Genomic DNA, 20,356 nt, shown 5'->3' with positions numbered 1-20,356 from the left:
TGAAAAGAGGTTGGAGCTGGTCAGTAGGTGGCTGGGCCCTTCTCCCAAATAACATGGAACAGAACAAGAGTAAGCAACCTCAAGCTGCACCAGGGGGGGTTTAGACTGGATATGAGGAACAGTTTCTTCCTCAAAGGGCAGTCAGGCATTGGAACAGGCTGTCCAGGGCAGTGGTGGAGTCACTGTCCCTGAAAGTGTTCACAAACCACGTAGATGAGGCCCCCAGTGACATGGTGTAGTGGTGGCCTTGGCAGTGCTGGGGGCAGTTGGACTGGATGATCTTGAGAGTCTTTTTCCAACCTAGTTGATTCTTTGAACATACAGCCATTAGGTGTCTCTGATCCATGCAAGATTTCAGCCTCATCCTCCCTCCTAGGAAAAAAGGACAAGTTTGGAGCCTGGGCAGTGTGAGTTCCTGTAGGTTTCACCTGGGTTCATTTGTTTAACAAAAGCCTTGTCTGAAGAAGGCTGCCAGCTTCACTGGCAATGTCACTCTGTAAACCTGTCTTTAAGTTCTGGGTGAGTCTGTATCATCAGAGAGCCCAGACAAGGCAGACAGGCTTCAAAGACAGCTGTGGATGTTACTTGTGTCTGGCACTTCTGAAAGTGTCTGCCTTGGGCGTCCCTGTGTGAGCTCTGGAGCATCTCTGTGGAGTCACATGCTTGTGGCAGTTTTGCCCCATAACAGAACTGACAGATGGCTGTTGCCAGCATCATGCAAAATCGAACCACTTTGTGACCAGTTTAAACTAACTTGCCAGACTGTTAAATTGACGTGCCCAAGGCATCTGCTACAGGCAGTGACTGTCCTCTGCAGAAAAAAAAACAGCCCATCAGGGCAGTTAGTCCAGCTACAGCATCCTGCTTGTCAGAGCTTTGCTGCCTATCTAGTGGGGCTTTAATTCTGTGTGGTTTTACCTGCAGCTTTCTCTGCTGCTGTGAATGTTTTCTTTGGCTGAGATCACATAGATAGGCCACTTCATGGTGGCTGTAGTTCTTTTAGCAGGGACATGCTTTGAAAGTGACACTGGAGGAAAATCAGAAGCAATGTCTGTTACAGGAAAAGGAAAAAAACACACATATATAAATGCATCTCCAGTTAGGGAGGGCTTCAGCTGTACCTCCAGTGAAGAAGCTGAGGTTTCAGCAGAGCTAAGCACACGCATCCTTTGCAGTCAGGTGAATCATAGAATCCCAGACTGGTTTGGGTTGGAAGGGAACTTAAAGCTCATCCAATTCCAACCCCTGCCACAGGCAAGGACACCTTCCACTAGACCAGGTTGCTCCAAGCCCTGTCCAACCTGGCCTTGAACACTGCCAGGGATGGAGCAGCCACAGCTTCTCTGGGCACCCTGTGCCAGGGCCTCAGCACCCTCACAGGGAAGAATTTCTTCCTAATGTCTCATCTAAATCTTCTCTCAGTCACGTTAAAGCCATTCCCCCTTGTCCTGTCCCTATGGGCCGTTAATGGGTCAAAAGCCCTTCTCCAGATTTCTTGTTCACCCTTTTAGGCACTGGAAGCTGCTCTAAGGTCTCCCCAGAGCCTTCTTTCTACAAGCTGAACAATTTAGCTCAGATGCTTTTTTTCCACGGACTTCCCATTTATTAAAGTATCCTGCTGATTTTCCCATGAAACAGGATGACAAGTTTATTACAAAGTAGCATCAGTTTACTATCCTTGTTTTCAAGGTCCCAAGCACCAACAGTTATGCTGAATAAAATATTGATGTCATTAGAAATGCTTTAAAAACCACTAGAAGCTTTGTCCCCACAAAACCCCAAGCAGATGCCTGTACAAAAGTGAGGCAGTTGAGAAGATTTTTATGGTTCTTGCAAAGATGTTCGTAATCATTTTAGTAGCAAGGACTACAAAGTCCCTGGCTTTGACTTTTGTTTTAGGTGGGTTGCTTTTTAGCTCTTGTGTCAACACCTATAGAATACAGCATATCCTTCCCCAATGTACAGCTTTAATTTGAGCACAAAATGGATTCGAGGACTTTACAAATGAAATGCATTCATTGATAGGCATTTTAATTGATGTAAAACCTTTTTAGCAGCTGTGTCCATTAAGAGACTGATGCATAATGTGCTTGGACCAGAGAACCTTGTGATGGGTTCACACAAGTGTTCAGTAAAGCCTGCAGCAGCTTCTGAAGAACTTTAAAGTGTTAGGCAACATAGTATATGGACATCCCTCTCCTCTATTTTTAAATCCATAATTTCACACTTAATAGTGCCCTGTAGGCTACCCGCTTGGTTGTTCCAGAGCAGCTGGAGCAAGACCATAGGGGAACTCTAAAAGCACAGAGATGTAATACAGGTCTCTCATTATCCTCACGGTCTCCATCCATTCTAGCATCAACCTCTCTAGGAGCCTTCTAGACTGATAGTGGTTACAGATGAGGGGCCAGATTCCTGCCTACAGCTGATTTCATGAGGCAGAGACAGGCCAAGCTGCCCTTTTCACTGCATTGCACTGCTCCTGTGTGTTAGTGAACAGGCACTTGGTCAGAAAAAAAGAAAGAAAACTCCCCAAACACAACACATGCACATATACACCATAAAATACATGCAAAACTGATTTCATCACAACAGAAAATACAAATCTTCAAGTCATTAAAGTGTTCTCTTTGGGTTTCTGGGTGATACTGATGTATGTTAAAAGAATATGGGAATACCCCCCAAAGTGAGCATGAGAAGTCCAGGAACATCAGAGTAATGGTTACACTTAAATCTAAACATGATAAAAGTAAGTTCACAGCTTCAAGTACCTAAAGCATGACTGTAAGTCTGCCCTGGGATAATGTAATATGCCAGTGGAGAATGTTTGGGAGGAAAAAGCTCTGCATCCTTTAGAAGTTTCAGCTTACCTTGAATCACCCTTCCATAAATCATTAGTGTTCTGCACAGGGCAGGGTTATGGTTATTTGCAAATTTTAACTATTTACCAATACCATGCACTCTTTAAGACCATTTTAATTAACTTTGCATAGAACAATGCATGAGTAGCTGCACTTACAGGGCACTTTTCACTCAAAACTCAGAAGTCATTTGCACAGGAGGTAATGGTTATTATTTTTACAAAATACACTGGGGAAAGGCAAATTATTTGTCAGTGACCTCTTGGATGTGTGGTAGAGTCAAAACAGAAGACAGGTTGCCTGGTTCAGTTCAGAAAATACTCCATCCAAGGGGTGACAGCCTCTTCCAAGCTTTCCATTTCCTTTGGCCAGATAAAAACGTCCGATGCTCACATCGTATAAGGGAGTATTTCTTTCAAGTTGAGGTTCTACCAACATCAAGACAGCCCAGTTAGCAAAAGCATCCCTTTCATCTCAGGGATTCCTTTCCAAATTGTTTTAAAAAAATAATATATATATATATAGTCCTACATGTAAACTTCGTTCTTTTAGACCACTGTAATCCATTGTGTCACTCATCTTTGTCATCATCTTTGGAGTTCCTCTGCAAGACTGGGCTCAGTTTGTTTTGCAACACAGCCGCCAGTTTTTTTGAGGTCTTTTTCAGAAAGGCACTTCCAGGATGCACGTTGCTAACGTGCAGGTACAGGTCCTCCTGCGTGGGGCCCGTGTAGCCGCAGTCTTCACACACATAAAGTTTATCTCGCCTCTGTTTGTAGGCGTATTGCTGCTGCACACCGTGGATCTTCTTCAGGTGGGACTCCAGGGAGCAGCGTTGGGTGAAGGCTTTGTTGCAAACCTCACACTTGTAAGGACGAATCCCTGCAATGTTAAGAGACAGAAGTTAGCATTCTGCTTTATGTTTCTTAAAACCAAGTGAGCAGCCAGCTGAGAGCAAGGCTCTGGCATTGAACCAACTGAACTGAATACTCATTGAGCCTATTGGCTCACTCACCGTATTGAGCCAATATTTACTCTACAACTACCTGAAAGGACAACAGAGCCAGGAGGTGGCTGGTCTCTTCTCCCAAGGAAAAAGGGACAGGACAAGAGGAAACAGCCTCAAGCTGCACGAGGAGAGGTTTAGACTGGATGTTAGGATATTAGGAATAATTTCTTCCCCAAAAGGGCAGTCAGGCATTGGAACAGGCTGCCCAGGCCAGTGGTGGCATCACTGTCCATAGAAGTGTTCACAAACCATGTAGACGAGCCCCTTAGTAACATGTTTTAGTGGTGGCCATGCCAGTGCTGAGGAATGGTTGATCTTAAAGGTCTTTCTAAGCTTCTTGATTCTATGATATTGAGCAAATACCTACCAGCAGGGAGCTACTAGCCTGAGGAACTCTCTGTCCAAATATACTTTCAGGCTAAAACTGTCAGGAACAGGTTGGTGTGTTTAGGCATAGAAAACCTCAAAAAGTTTGGAGCAGGTGTAGGCAAACACTGAGGACAGCAGCACTTGCTCCTAAAGAAGATGTTGTTATCGACTCCTGCAAAACTGGCTCCTTTAGACTCAACTTTCTGAAGTCCTGTCATCAGGTAAAACCATCGGTTTCAGACAGCCTTTCAGTTTGGCTTTTCTAATGAACACAGTATCTCAGCAAGATATTAATTTTCCTCTTTGAGTGACCAAGCCTCAGTGACGGGCAGCCCAATGTGAACACAGCAATCTTAGTACTTAAAATGAGTGAGTGTTTTTGTAGCATATGGATTTGATGACTGAGATGACAAGCTCAGGTTCCAGATGAGAAATGCATTGAGACAGAGGAAATATGTGTGTGTCTGCAGAAGAGAGAAGGGGCTGGCTTGTGATTTGTCCAAGGAGTTTTGTTGAGTACAGACAACCAACATTACAAAAAGACTGAGCAGCAGAGTACCCATTTACCGCCAACCACATGATTCAAGAGCAACCCCCAGTACTTGAATGACAAACAACTGAGGGCCTAGCAATGCTTTAAAAAACAAAACAAGTGGTGATTTGACTTACTGGACTAGCCCAGTGAGTTTTCAAGCAAAGGCCAGCCTTAAAAATGATGCAAGGAGTTACCTGAACTCTTTTGCCAGTGAAAGATGAGATGAGCATGTGGAAGATCAGCCCTACAATGAGCCAGGCAAGAAAGGGCAAAGCACGCACGCCCATGCTGACAGATGTAACATTCTAATCACACTGTGTTAAGGTCACCACTCTGTCATTGGGCTTCTGACCAGAAATCCGAACTAAAGGTTCCAGCAAGCAGCATCTCAACTGCAATTATCCCATTGCACCAGCTTAGAATATCAGGATTAAAGTTTTATAACACCTACTGCTGTGAGACTGCTTCAGTCACATCAAACTGCAGCTGGAAAGAAACTCCAAATCTTCATTAGAATTCACACACAAAAATGTCTTTTACAAACAGTATTTTGGGAGCAGTTTCATGCTCATCCAAAGGCAAGTTGAACCACTGTGCTTGGTTCCTGCTGCAAACAGAGCTCCACAGGCATGAATACAAGCATAAGAGGGCTGTGGGAACCTCATCATTACTTTTATCATTTTAAACCTTTGTTTTACTGTGTATATTAGTTATTTTTTAATGTTTTAAGTCTGCTTTTACCATGAGGCTAGACTGGGATGCTTGGCTTCCACTCTCTGATGCTGTTGCACAGTCTGGTTACAAAGTGCCTAATAATTTCCCCTGGAATTCAGCAGAGCACACTTAGATGTGTGCCTGTAGCTACGAAATAAAGCCTGCATTACAACTTCCAGCCTATCTGCTTTTTCATGTTCAAATACAGTCCAGCTTTCCTGAACAGCAATCAACTTTGAAATAAAAAGAGCCACGCCATTTTAAGAGGTGCCATATTTCAGCCTGGAAAAGATACATCCAGTGTATCACTGGTACTGCTGCAGCAGCCAAGCCTTCACCCCCATGACTCAGTGAACCAGGAAAATTCTCTGGGATTCCATTTCTGAATTGCAAAGGATGAGGGATCAAGTTGAAAACTCACTTTAGAAGCACCAACTACACATTCAGCTGTACCCCAGCAGCAGCTCCCTGCTGCAACAGCAGCTTTCCTTTGGACATGACAGATTTGCAAACAAACTAAAACAGCACAAAACATGTGCTGCAGCCAGTGCTTTCCCATCGAAACCAGTGGCATTGTCTTCATGAGCTCTACTGCTAAGAATCAGTTCCTGCCAACCAACACAGGCCACCCGTGTGCTGGGCTGCATCCCCAAAGCGTGACCAGCAGGCTGAGAGTGGGGATTCTCCCCCTTTACTCTGCTCTGGTGAGACCTGCCCCTGCAGCCCTGTGTCCAGCTCCAGGACCCCCAACACAAGAGGGACATGGAGATGCTGGAGCGAGTCCAGAGGAGGCCATGGAGATGCTCTGAGGGCTGGAGCAGCTCTGCTATGGAGCCAGGCTGAGAGAGCTGGGCTGGTTCAGCCTGGGGAAGAGAAGGCTCCTGAAGGGGAGACCTTAGAGCAGCTTTCAGTGCTTAAAGGGGCCAACAAGAAATCTGGAGAGGGGCTTTTGACAAGGGCCTGCAGGGACAAGACAAGGGGGAATGGCTTTAACCTGACAAAGAGGAGACTGAGATGAAACATTAGGAAGAAACTCTTCCCTGTGATGGTGCTGAGGCCCTGGCACAGGGTGCCCAGAGAAGCTGTGGCTGCCCCATCCCTGGCAGTGCTCAAGGCCAGGTTGGACACAGGGGTTTGGAGCAACCTGGTCTGGTAGAAGGTGTCTCTGCCCATGGCAGAGGGTCGGAACTGGATGAGCTTTAAGGTCCCTTCCAACCCCAACCAGTCTGCGATTCTATGACAAAATACTTGTGTCATCTCCAGCAGTTTGCCTGGCTGATGGTGCCTAAGCCAAAAGACAGGCATTGCAGAGTCAGCCCAAATAACCAACAGGTAACCACAGACCTGGCAAGTTGGAACCTGCCCAGGAAATGTGGTGGAGATGGTTTAGGCCAGTGGTCAAACAAATCTGGATGGCTGGATCTGCAGAAGGAAACAGGTCCGAGAAAGGACTGGAGTAGCTGGTAGCCCAAAGCAGGGAGGATGCACAAGTCAAATGTGCCTGATTGCCCTAAAGAAGCTGGAGGTACAGCATGAGCCACACTCTAGTTCCTCCAGCTGGTGCCAAAATCAAGCCATAACCCCATGCTGTCGGGCAGCCAGCAGGGAAGCTGCCCAAAAGCAAAACCCCAAGAAACTGCTGCTCATTGCCTCTAGAGGGCAAAGCATTTTCATGCGCCGCCCGCCTCTGCTCAGCACTGCAGGCTGGACTTGTAATAACATATAACCAGTGGGTTATATCGGGAGGGTTAACCTGGTCTCGCTGACCAGCACAGCAGCATACAGCTGCATCTACAGTACATCTGGATGGCAGCTCATGCACCCACACTGCCTCACACAGATTTCGTTAATGGCTTTAAACTGACAGAGGGGAGATTGAGATGAGACATTAGGAAGAAATTCTACCCTGTGAGGGTGCTGAGGCCCTGGCACAGGGTGCCCAGAGAAGCTGTGGCTGCCCCATCCCTGGCAGTGTTCAAGGCCAGGTTGGATGGTGCTTGGAGCAACCTGGTCCTAGTGGATGGTGTCCCTGCCTGTGGCAGGGGGTTGGAACTGGATGAGCTTTAAGGTCCCTTCCAGCCCAAACCAGTCTGGGATTCTATGATTCAGAGAAGTCCTCAGACTTCATTAGTCCCAGGACTTACATATGTCCACATTCCTATCTTTCCCTTTCCTCCACTATATCCCCTCTATTCTTCGCTAATGTATTTGCATTAATGTCTTGCTGGGTTACCCTCACCCCCATCTTCACCTCCTCATCCCATCTTCCACCTCCCGCTACCCAGAGCTGCCCACAACCCCCCAGGAATGCGTTCTCACCAGTGTGGGTCCGGACATGTCTTTTCAGATCGAAGGTGTCATTGAAGCCTTTCCCACAGAAGGTGCACAAGTGCCTCTTCACCTGGCTGTGACACTTGATGTGACGGTTGAGCATCCGTTGCAGGCGAAAGCCTTTGCCACACAGCTCGCAGCTATGCACCATAGCATCATTACAGGTGCCAGTGGTGAACTAAGGAATAGGAGAGGACGGGGTGAGTGGGCATCGAAATGGCAAAGACCAGCAGGCAACAAGCAAAACAAGGAGGGATGACTAATTGTGGCATTAAGACGTTCTTGGGATTTATTCAAAATGAAAAGTGAAAGCATTTGGAGACTCTTGCCGGGTGAAACCTTCATGCTTCCCTTGAGATCAAGTGGGTGACTTATAGTGCACGGTTTGGGATTAATGCTAAAGCAAAGCCTATGTAGTGGCTAACTCTCAGGAGCAGGCACTCTTGTTCAACTACATCCATAAGCTTTAAGGTCCCTTCCAACCCAAACCATTCCATGATTCTATGATTAACCTCCTCCAGTTGGTCTTGTTAATTAACAGTGGAGTGTCATTAGGGGTTACTCTCCTCATTCCCGCTCCTGACACCAAAATATATTGTGCCAACACCATGACCTAACTTTACTAAGGGAGACACTGATGATTCAGCTCTTGGGAAGAGCATTCCTCGGAGGGAAGGCTTAATGTCTGGACGATGCAAATACTTGGCTATTAGTTTCATTAGTCGAGGAGGAGTGGATGTGCTCGGGATGTGGGCAGCCACTGGAGCACAGCACTATGTGCACACATCCATTGGCCCTCGTGATGCACTGGGGAGTTTCTGTGGCATGCTGAGAAAACCCAACTCTGCCAAAACGAGGTTTCGCTGTGACAGTTAATAGCCCAGGTTAAATTATAGGTTAAGGCTCTTCCCAAAGGAATATGTTTGGGGTTTCTCTTTCCTGAAGAGTCAGTTATTTTTCCTGATCCTCCTCCTCCGCTTACTACCAAAGCAACGCTACTTGAAACTGTAAAGGTTAGAGAAAGAAGTCAGCCGTGAAACCACAAGGTGTGAAACCAGAGGGGGAGCATCTAGGAATTCTCTGTTGGGCAACAGGCAGGACTCCATCTCAAGTGGCAACACATAACCAGGGTAAAAACTTAGTTTTAACCATTATATTAATAACAGGGTGGCTACGGGGCTGTCATCCCAGCAGAGACAGTGGGATTTTTTACAGCTTCATCCAGCAAAGCAACAGCCAGGGTTCTAACAAGGTGTTAACTAGCCACAGGTAAACATGTCTCCTTCCTAGCACAGGGGTGGCCTCTGCTGAGGATGTTCAGAGAAGGACAGTGGTCCTTCCACCCTGCCTGCATCACCACTGCACTTTGGGAGCTCTGTCTTGGGTATCAGGAGGGATTTGAGTCTGGGGAAGGGCTTTTGACAAGGGACTGTAGGGACAGGACAAGGGGGAATGGCTTTAACCTGACATGGGGGAGACTGAGATGGGACATTAGGAAGAAATTCTTCCCTGTGAGGGTGCTGAGGCCCTGGCACAGGGTGCCCAGAGAAGCTGTGGCTGCCCCATCCCTGGCAGTGTTCAAGGCCAGGTTGGACACAGGGGCTTGGAGCAACCTGGTCTAGTGGAAGGTGTCCCTGCTTGTGGCAAGGGGTTGGAACTGGATGAGCTTTAAGGTCACTTCAACCCAAGCCAGGCTATGATTTGCCTTCCCCACCTGGGAAGGGAAATCACCCCTCTGCTGGCTCTGCCCAGGGGACACCCAGATAGCAAGAGCTCCTGACCATGGAGCAGGGAGGTTCTGCAGCAGAGTTAATGGACAGCTAATTGCTTCACTTCACCCAGCCTGCGGGCCCAGCTCAAGGCGGCAGTGGCCTTTCCCAGCGTCAGGGCAGGACCTTTTCCTCGCTGCTATCTTGACAAGTCAAGAGGATAGAGGGACAGCGGGAAGATTAAGGCCTGAATACAACCTCCTCGGCCGTTTAAGGAGGCCCGTGAAGGAGTGCAATCCACCCAGGCGCCGTGGGGCAGGACTCCGAGCTGCCAGGGCTGGTCCTTCCTGGATGGGTTCAGAGCTCCTGCGGGACCCAAGCCAAGCAGGTCAGGGGCAACATGTCCCAGGCAGGGATATAAGGAAAGGCAAAGGGCACTGGAGGATGATGACGGTACGTCGCTTATGAGGCTTGTTCTGCCACCCTGCAGTATGTGGGACGGGTGCTGTCACCTCTAGAGCAGAGGGAGCCCAAGGGACTGTTGCCACCCGGCGCCCCCAGTCCTTGAAATGGGGAGGAAATGCTGCCTGATTACCTTGATTTTCGACCTGGCCACGGGGCGCTTGACGGCCAAGTCCAGCAGCATCCCCCCGGCCGTGCCCAGGTCGCCAGGGACGGGCTGTGGTGTCGGGGGATCGCTGGGCTCCGCGTCCCTGGTGCCGCTGCTCCCGCTGCTCTCCAGGCTGCAGCTGTCCTCGTAGCCCAGCAGCACGCAGCCGATCCCGCCTGCAGCGGGGGAATGCGGTGAGGATATGGGGAGAAATACGGGGGAGGGGGGACGACCACGGAGCCTCCGGGCCCTGGTGTTTAACCTGCGGGCGGGCCCGGGTGGCGGGGGAGGATCCCCGGCTCCCGCTGCAATCGGAAACTCAAACACGAACGGTCCCAAAGTTCAAACAAGCCAGCTCCGCCGCCTTCCCGTTATACCCCAGGCAAGGGCAAGAGAAGGAGGAGAAGAAGAAGGAGGAGGAGGGGGAAAACATCACCCCCCTACCCCAGGACTTTTCTTCTGCTCCTCTCCCCCAGCCACCTTTCTCATGCAAACGAGGTTTTCCACCTTCCCGGACACACACAGACACCCCGAATGCCCGGGGGGCTCCCTGGGTGGGAGATAATAGCGGGCATGGAGCCGGCCCCCGGCACCCATCACCGCTGCGGCTGGGCACTGAGGGTCCCCCCGGACCTTCCCCACCACCCCCTTGGGGTCCCCCAGCCCCTTCCCAACCCACGGGGGAGCAGGGCGATCGCTGGGGTCTGGTGGGGACCTCCCATCCCTTCCCTCCGTGCGTTCCGTCCCCCCCATCCTCCAGGCGGTGCCGGCGCGGGGCCCCGCCGGTGCCGTACCTGGGATGTAGGTGTCGGCTCTCTCCTCGTCGGGCAGCCCATCCCAACTGCGCACCGCCGGCTGCGGGCTCCGGCGCTTCACCAGGAAGGCTCTGGGCATGGCGAGGGCAGGGGGATCGGCTCGGAGCGGAACGGAGCGGAGCGGAGCGGCTCCCACCGCCCGCCCGCCCGCCCGTCCGCGGGGAGCGGGACCGCACGCACCGGGGCAGAGCCGCTGAGGAGCGGGGAGGGGAAGGGGAGGGGAAGGGGGAAGAGAAAGGGGGGGTGAAGGAGGGGGGGGGGGCAAGTTTCATAAGGTGGAATAGAAAAATGCACCAGGAAACTTGGGCAGGAGCATGCGTGCTGCCAACATAACGGTGTCAACAAGTCTGCTTACCTGTCCGACCGGTTGGAGCAGCTGAGCTTTGTTCCAGCCCTTCCTAAGGCATGAATGTTTGCAGAAGAATTTAACGTCTGGAAATTAAAAAGAGGGAAGCGAGAAGGGCAGCGCTGCTGCTGCCGGGGTGCACCGGGGGACCCCCAGCACGGGAAAGGATCCCCGAGGCACATGGGAGAAGCCGAAGCTGTCGGGCAGAGAAAGTTGGTTGATTGTGACTTTCCTTCATGATAAGGCTTTCTTCTGTTAAAAACCCAGCGCTTTACTCTGCTTCGGTCATTGATTTGAAATGAAAAACGTGTCTGAGCCATCACACACACACACACCCTTTTTTTCTTTCTAATTTACTTCTTGTCCTCTCCCCTCTTCCCGAAGTGGAAATGAAACAAAAGACGAGAGGATGGACGGGGTGGAGGGGAAGGAAGCAAGAGAAACAGAAGAAAACCCACAAAAGTGCATTGCAAGCCTCTGAGCACAGCACATGGCGCGTCCCCACGGCTTAAACAGCGCCCGGGGTCCCTTCTCCTGCCTCACACCTACCCTTCAGTCGGCTTTTATCACTAAACACAAGTGCAAACGAACTCGGTGCCTTCATCCCCAGCACATCCTCACTGCAGCAGCTGTGCACACAGCACTGGGACTGAGCACCAAGAGCTGTCACCCCACGTGAAGGGGTTGTAAGGCTCAGAGGAGACCTTACAACAGACTTCAATGCCCAAAGGAGCTACAAGAAATCTGGAGAGGGACTTTTGACAAGGGCCTGTAGGGACAGGACAAGGGGGAATGGCTTTAACCTGACAGAGGGGAGACTGAGATGAGACATTAGGAAGAAATTCTTCCCTGTGAGGGTGCTGAGGCCCTGGCACAGGGTGCCCAGAGAAGCTGTGGCTACCCCATCACAGACTGGTTTGGGTTGGAAGGGACCTTAAAGCTCATCCAGTTCCAACCCCTGCCACAGGAAGGGACACCTTCCACTAGACCAGGTTGCTCCAAGACCCTGTGTCCAACCTGGCCTTGAACACTGCCAGGGATGGGGCAGCCACAGCTTCTCTGGGCAGCCTCTCAGCAGGTACCAGGTGAGAAGCCACCTCAGCTGCTCTGGGCAATACCTCAGCAGTACCACACGTAAAACCTTCTCTGTCTTCCTCTCTCTTTAAGGTATGCAATTTCTCTGTTATGTCTGAGATTTTGCTCCAGGTCAAAATGCAGCTACATGGGATTTAATTGATTTTTTTTTGCAATGCTTTCAACTTGAGGTTTCTTTCATTTTAACCACTCCTTGTCTTTTAAGCCGAAAGAGGTAGCAAATGACATCAATCACAACCCTCCCGAACCAAGAGCTTGCTGTGACCACTTTAATGTCGTCTGGGCTTTCTCAAATCCTGCTTTGAGGTTCCCGTTTAGCGAGGTCCTGGAGCACACGCTTCACTCAGAGTGCTCCAACCCAGACATGCACTTACAAGCACGGCTGAATCAGGAACTAAATGATTATTGTTATTATCAGCTCTGGAGCCTTGACACGAGTGGTCAGGGCTGTGGTGTGCCCAGCACTGTCAGAGGCACAGGGTGGAGAGAAAGACAGAAGCACCCCCAGCAGCATGAACTAGAGCATCTCATCTGCAGCAGGCTGCCTTCCCCTGGAGCTAGAGAGTGGAAATGCAGACCATTGACCAAGTCTTGGTGTTGCTTCACCATAGCCCAGAAGAAAACCATAATACCTCACCTAAGAACACCACTCCTTGGTGTTTGCAATCAAGAGGAGCATGCTCATAGCGTGGCCCCACATGCAGCACCACATTGTCTTCAGCCCATGGACACGTCACCGGGGCGGCTGTCGGCCTTCTCCATACACCCACAGGAGAACACTGCGCACAGAGCCTGAGCACCATCATTGCTCAATAAATAACAACACTAAGGAGATAATGGCACCCGACCTTGCTGTAGGATCTTGTTTAATTTTCAGCATTAGTTGGGTGTGGGAGAGAATCCCAGTACGTTTTGGGTGTAAATCAAATTAAATGTACAAAATGCCCTGTAGGGTCAGAGCACAATGGGACCCACCCTTACAGATTGGACTACTAAAATGTGTTTCATTTGACTCGAATCATTTGGGAATGAGGAGGGAGAGATTGGATCAAACAATGAATCAGCCATGTGTCGCTGTCGCAATCGCACCCAGCTCCTTCCCAAAACTAACTCCACAGGGGAGCAGATCGATGGGGCTGGGGGATCTTGTTCCTTTGGGAGGATACCCTCTCACTGCCAGCCTCTCCCTGGTCCATATAGCACATAGAAGGTGCTTAGGGGCAAGGATGTGGATGTAGGGAGTGAGGGAAGGAACTGGAGAAAAGGGAAGATGAGAGGAGATTAGGAGAGAAGAGAGAAGGGAAGAGGAAGAGAAGAGGAAGGAGAAAAGCTCCAACCTTCCTTCCACCTGGATGTCTGCCCTCGGTCTCACAGCTCAGCATCAACCTGCAAGGAGACAATGTGCTCCCAGGGAAATCACCATCCCTGGAAGTGTTCACACACTGTGTAGATGAGGCCATCAGTGCCATGGGTTAGTGGTGGCCTTGGCAGTGCTAGGGAATGGTTCTGGATGATCCTAAAGGTCTTTTCCAACCTCAGATTCTACAGTTCCTTCAGCCTGCCCTGTGCCCCATCGCACACCTGAAGTGAAGCACTGTGTGTTGCTGGAAGGGGTGCTGTTGCATTCGAGGGCAGATTCCCACCGGAAGCATGGCATCTCCCGTGGCAATGTGGGTGAACACTGGCCCATGGTGCTACAGAGTTTGGGGGTGTGCATCACTGGGGTAGCACAGGCTGCCAGAGCAGAGCTACTGCCCTGCTCACTCCTGCAACACTGCCCTGTGCCACCAGCTACGGGGTCAAGCCCGGCCACCAGAGAGCTCTGCTTCAAGCCAGGTTTTGGCAGCTCCCAGGTCTGACGAGGAACTACCTGACCGCAGTGGATGGAGCCAGGATGGCTCCACGCCAGCTTTATCTCAGCAGGAGTCAGCAGCCCTGGTGATGAGCGCGATCCTGCTTTCCTCGGCCGCGCAGGGAAGGAGGGATGGAGAAGGTGCCTGTCGGGGGCCGAGGGCTCCGCAGGCTGCGGCAGAACCTGCCCTGCCTGTGCTTCACAGCACCCACCGCGCTGACTCACAGGGCTCTGTCTCCCTGCCTCCCACGGCCCCTGCCACTCCCAGCGTCTCCCTGTCTTTCTCCACCGATACCTCCGCTTCCCCCCGGCTCCGCTCTCCGCCGGCTCGGCGCTGTCTCTGCAGCCACCCACTCGCTGCGGCTCCGCTCCCTCTGGGCTGCCCGGCCGCTCCCCATGGAAATGGCTCCCAGGCACCACCATGGAGCCCGTGCCGGGGGCTGACCCCAGCAGCATCCCCAAAGCATCCTCCTCGGTGGCACCCGCAGCCCTGAGGCTTGGGGGAACAGGATGCCCAAGGACCTGTGCACCCCGTGTCCTCCCGCATGAGGTGTCAGCAGAGCCCTGAGCTCGCAGACTCTGCCATAGAAACACAACCACACGAGCACTTGGCTCTGGAGGCTCCTGAAGCCCCTTCCCCAGCTCTACCTGCACTGCACAACTTTTCCTTGTCACTTGGTTTCCTGTGATCCCATCTGCCCAGTGATTCCTCCCTGGGAAGTTGGGTGTGTTCCTGCCAAGCCTGATATAGCAGCAAAGGTTTTGAAGGTGGTGAAATCCCCGGAGTTTCCTGCAAATCAGCAGCTAGATAGAGGACAGAAAGCTACTCCCTCTTAATGCTCCTGCTGTGCTTAAAAGTACATCATGCATACAACCTTTATTAGACATCAGTAAATCCACGTAGGTTCCGATGGCAGGTCCAAAATCATGGAATCATAGGGTGGTTTGGGTTGGAAAAAGCTCATCCAGTTCCAACCCCTGCCACAGGCAGGGACACCTTCCACTAGAGCAGGTTGCTCCAAGCCCCTATGTCCAACCTGGCCTTGAACACTGCCAGGGATGGGGCAGCCACAGCTTCTCTGGGCACCCTGTGCCAGGGCCTCAGCACCCTCAAAGGGAAGAAAAAGCCACATCCCCTCCAGCAGCCACTCCCTGGTGGTGGTCCTCGGTCCCCAGGGTTCCTCTGATGTTATCATAAGACACCTCTCTCTGCACCAAACCCAGCAGCTGTGTGGACAGTGAAGGAACGGGGCAGGAGCCACTCACCCTTTTCGACTGGTGGTTTGGATCTGGGGCTCTCTCTGGCAGGAACTCACGGAAAGCTTCGGCCAGGCAGGTGCTGATACCTGTGAAGATGAGCAGCTTCCCTGTCTGAGCCCGACTCCATCCCCCAAGGGGGCCCCAGGTACTTCTGGAATGTAGTGGGAAGGACAGAACCTTGTGCCTAGTTTCATCCCTGAGAGGTGTTTGCCCTCTATGTTGTGATGCTCTGCTTCCAGCGTCAATGTGTTCCCATTTGACTGCACAGCTAGTGCTTGCTTCAGTGGCATGATCCATGCAAACAGGAGGCATTGTCCTGGAAAAAAACACATTTTCCTTGCCATCAGGATGTCAGGATGTGCTGCCATTAGGATGCATTGCAATTGGGGTGCATTGCTGTCGGGATGCACTGACATTTGGCTGTGCTGCCATCAGGATGCACTGCCACTGAGATGCATTACTTTCAGGATGCACACTGCACATCAGGATGCATTGCTATTGGGATGTGCTGCACACAAGGATGCACTGCCATTGGGATGCACTGCAATCAGGATGTGCTGCACATCAGGACGCAATGCTATTGGGATGTGCTGCTGTCAGGATGCACATCACATCAGGATGCACATGCTCACAGAGGCTGGGAGTTCAAGCAGGGAATGTGAAGCCAGGATGCTGGGCAAGGCCAACCTGCCCTGTTAGCTGACTGGGACCACAGCCTTGCGCCGGGGGAAAGCTCTCCCTGACACGGCAGGCAGCGCTGGTGTGTGTGAGCCTCAGCTGGGCTCCGACCCCAGCACTTGCTTCCCAGGTCCCTAAAAATAACGAGCGTGCTTTCGAAATGCCTTTAAACCCCCTGTGCCGCAGCTGGCAGAGGCTGATAAGCCACCGGGGGCTGCGCTCTCCCTGCCACAAGCCCCACCAGCTCTGACACCCCCCTCCAAGCTCCAGCTTCGGTGGTAGACAGAGTCCTTTGTCCCCTCCCCAAGGACCTGTGGGGCCCCCCAGGCTTCCTCATTCCTGGCAGATGACTGCTGCCATAAACCCATTGTATGCAGAAGGGGTTCATGCATTTCTTTACCATTTCAAAAACCTCCCGGCTGGGTGGTGGGTGCTGTCCGGGCCATCCCTCTCCTCTCTGCGGGATAATGGGATGATTAACAGCCTGATGGAGCAGTGATAAGACATAGAGGATCAGTGATGAGCAAGGAATAACTGTCTCTGGTTGAGTGCTTGGGGATGGTCCCACCACTGCCACCCGTGGCCAAGCACCCTTGCAGCGGAGTTCCACGGGGATTTTGGCACCAGTAAAAAAGGAAGGTGAGGTCCATCTGGATTCCTCCCAGCTCCTGTCCAATAAAGAGGACCACCAGGACAGCCTTGGCCATAGGCACCAGCCTGAGCACAAGCCTGCTCCAAGCCAGGCCAGGGGACAGGTCAGGATATCCTGACCCCTGTTCAAACACTGCTGTGTTAAAGATGGACCTTTCGCACTGCCCATCCTGATGCCACAAGTGCATGAGGGCAGGCTCCCAGTGGGCTCCAGTGCTGCTGCTGGAGGGTCCCTGCCGTCCCTCCTGCACTACGGCAGAGCATGTGCTCTGACAGGCCTAGGGTGAGTTAAGCATCAGGATATGCACCCGCTGCCTATGAAACTGCCCAGGGAGCTCAGTGGTGCCACTTCCAGACAGGATCATTTCTCTACAGCTCTGGTTTGACAGCCGGAGGGGGGGGCTCAGTGTCTGCTGCAGCACCTATGGGTGCCTCTGCCCCTCCACACTCACCCAGCTGAACCCCAATCCCTCTTCTCCCTGAATCCCTGCAGCACAGGAATCCCAGACTGGTTTGGGTTGGAAGGGACTTAAAGCTCACCCATTTCCAACCCCCTGCCATGGGCAGGGACACCTTCCACTAGAGCAGCTTGCTCCAAGCCCCTGTGTCCAACCTGGCCTTGAACACTGGGGAGCCAGGGGTGCACCCCACGGGGCTCACCCCACTTTGTGGCTGGGACCCCACGCACATCCTTGCAGGTACCGGCACAGGGTTACCTTTGCCATGCAAGCTGCAGGGACACTGCTTGCAGAATTCCTCCATCAGTGTTTTGGGGGGTGCTCAGCACTCAGGTTTTTATCTCCCAGTGCCTTTTACAATGTTTGCCAGAGGAAAAGAAACAACCGCCCCATGTGAGCACTTCTGCCCTCCGCTCCTGCCGCAACTCCTGCTCCGCGGGCAAGGGTCTGTGCGATTGCCCTCAATATAACGATCAAGGGCTGGGTGCACGTCCTGTGCTCGCCACGCGCAGGTAGACTTTGGCCCCCGCCTGCCTTTCAACTGCCCATCCCTGCTGGGGGGACAGCGCAGGCAGCAGGGTTGCAGCTCCCTGCACTGGGAACCCCCTGTGGCACCCCAAAAGAAAGGGCATGGACAAGGAAACAGTGGGGCAAGCTGTCAGAAGCAGGGGCAGCATCTAGATGTCCTGCCTCGCTTCCCACCATCCCGGGGTGCTGCGGAAGGATCCCAATCCTCCATCCGGGGTGAAATGAGGTCACAGAAGAGCCCACACCTTGGTTTATTCACCTGGAGGTGACCCGCTGGTGTGGGGCTGGCTGAGCTGTAACCACACATTGCCCTGCTGTAAACCCAGCAGCTCTCATGTAGCGGCTGCCTCCGGTTTCTGCACCTTCCCCGCTAGAAGGGGAAATCCAAATCCAAACTAACTGTTCTGCTGGCTGCCTTGCCAAAGGGAAGGGAAGTTTCCCTCCTCCTTTGCTTGCGAGGGAATAAAAGAAAGGTCTCTCCCTCCAGGTTTTCTCTTTGCTCCATCTCAGGATGATGCTGCCCTCCAGTAACCTGGTCAAAAGAGTGCATTTTTTAATACATATATTTCATTAATTACACTATTTTTTGAGTCCCTGAACAAGGAAGCCCCCAGTGACCCTACCTTGTAATTATGGAGGAGGGACACAGGAACTTTAACCCATTTTCCATTTTTCTCTCTGTGTTTTTGAGTGTTTTGAATACCAAAAACATGACACACACCCTCTGCCACCAAATCTGATAGAGACATTCACTGCGGGGCCATGGCGGCTGCATCAGGATGACCAGTGCCTGCCGTGCCACAACCAGCTCTGCCACTGTGGGACTCACCATGAGCTGGCAGCTGGAGGGAAGAACTTCCTAATGTCTTATCTCAATCTCTCCTCTGTCAGCTTAAACCCATTCCCCCTTGTCCTGTCCCTACCTGCCCTTGTCAAAAGCCTCTCTCCAGACTCCTCATCACCCCTTAGGCACTGGAGCTGCTCTAAGGTCTCCCCTTCAGGAGCCTTCTCTTCTCAATGGCTCAACCGGCCCAGCTCTCTCAGCCTGGCTCCAGAGCAGAGCTGCTCCAGCCCTTGGAGCATCTCCATGGCCTCCTCCAGACTTGCTCCAAGAGCTTCATGTCGCTCCTGTGTTGAGGGTGCTTCAGCAAGACCTACCCCTTGTGAGGGAAGGGGGACAAGTGGGAACACCTCAACTACCATGGGAAAAACTGCAGACAGTGGAAGCACAGCATGAATGCTCCCCAGATGGGGTTTAGTCCTTCAGTGATTGATGCCAGGCTTGGGTAGAGGCTCTCACCTTCCAGCCAGGGTGAGCTGCACCCTTCCATGGAGCCATGGGCGCTGCGCTGGCTCACATCTGCCTGCCTCCGGCTCAACCCTGTTTTTGGCACTCCAATAGCCTTGGATGTGTTACAAGCACTTATGCATTAAGTCTTAATAACAGTAAACACACCGATGTGAGCAAAACTATTAGACACAATTGAAATACTATCATTCTCACTAATTTTGCCTTTCATTTTAATCACGTTTATTCAGCAGAAAGATGAAAAAGATTATAATAAGGAGGGATAAGCTTCACATGATTGGTTTTCCTCTTCCAGTCTGGGCTGGGGACGCAAACCCCACCATCCCCTCAACAGCACCCACTGCTCTGTAACTCCTCTGGAAACATCCAAGCCTGGTTTTGACACAGGGTCTGTGGTACCTGCTGAGGTTGAGGCTCCTTGTGCCCCACCATCCTGCCTGGCAGCGAGCTGTGGATGGCTTGCAGGGAAAAGGGATGTTTGGAGGGAAGGAAAAAGTACAGGAAGGTGTTGGGAACCAGCCTACCCCTTTCACAATAAACCTCCCACCTCCTCATTCACTTGTGGTTTCAGGAGCTCACAAGACACAAGCAGCACCCCAACATCGAGGGTGCTCCAGGAATCTGAGCAGCTCCTTTCTGAATCTGCAGGTTACGTTCAGCTTCTGTAGCACCAGGGGGGGCAAAGACTTCCACAAACCCATCCTGGACTGTGGGAAGTGGTGAATGAGTCTTGCCTGACCTCCTTCAGGGTTTTACAGACCCTGTGGCACATCCCACTGCCCCACAGGACACCCTTTGTCTGATCCCTTCACAAGAGTCGCTCTCCTGCACTGCTGATGTGCTCATTCGGGTGGTACAGTGCACAGTGACTGCTGACAAGCTCCCTGCTTCTCGGGAGCATGACCTGAGCCTCTGTCTGCTCCACAGTAGCCAGGGGGAAGTTTGATGTGTTAGAGGGTAAAGGCTGAAGTCCTGCAGCCAAGGCCTGAAGCGCATCTGAACATGGTGGATCAAAGTCATTCACGACAGCCATCTGTTGCCCTCACACGGGAGCACAGGGAACATAAATCCTGCCTGTAAAGCACTCGGATACTTCAGTGAGGAGGTGCCAGGGAATGGCCCCTGGGGACAGGAATAATTCTGTCTTCAGAGCACGAAAAACTGCCAAGCACGAGGCCTAAGGCCACACACTGAACAATGAGCAGAACCCAGACAATTGAAGCGCT

The 20,356-nt window shown here is 51.8% G+C and overlaps 1 protein-coding gene across 1 annotated transcript; it reads right to left on the bottom strand.

Moving 5' to 3' along the window:
- Nucleotides 1–2,548: 2,548 nt before the first annotated feature.
- Nucleotides 2,549–11,101, bottom strand: OVOL2 (ovo like zinc finger 2). The gene is made up of 4 exons (XM_034060908.1): nt 10,933–11,101; nt 10,124–10,314; nt 7,808–7,997; nt 2,549–3,743 (listed from the first exon to the last, which is right to left on the bottom strand). The coding sequence occupies exons 1-4, from the start codon at nt 11,030–11,032 to the stop codon at nt 3,433–3,435; spliced, it is 792 nt and encodes a 263-aa protein (XP_033916799.1). The 5' UTR covers nt 11,033–11,101; the 3' UTR covers nt 2,549–3,432.
- Between the last annotated feature and the right edge of the window lie 9,255 nt (nt 11,102–20,356).

Source organism: Melopsittacus undulatus, chromosome 3, assembly GCF_012275295.1.
Source record: "Melopsittacus undulatus isolate bMelUnd1 chromosome 3, bMelUnd1.mat.Z, whole genome shotgun sequence".
In the NCBI taxonomy this organism is placed as follows: domain Eukaryota; kingdom Metazoa; phylum Chordata; class Aves; order Psittaciformes; family Psittaculidae; genus Melopsittacus; species Melopsittacus undulatus.
Note: the sequence above shows the minus strand (reverse complement) of the source record. Positions and strands in the feature narration are given on the sequence as shown.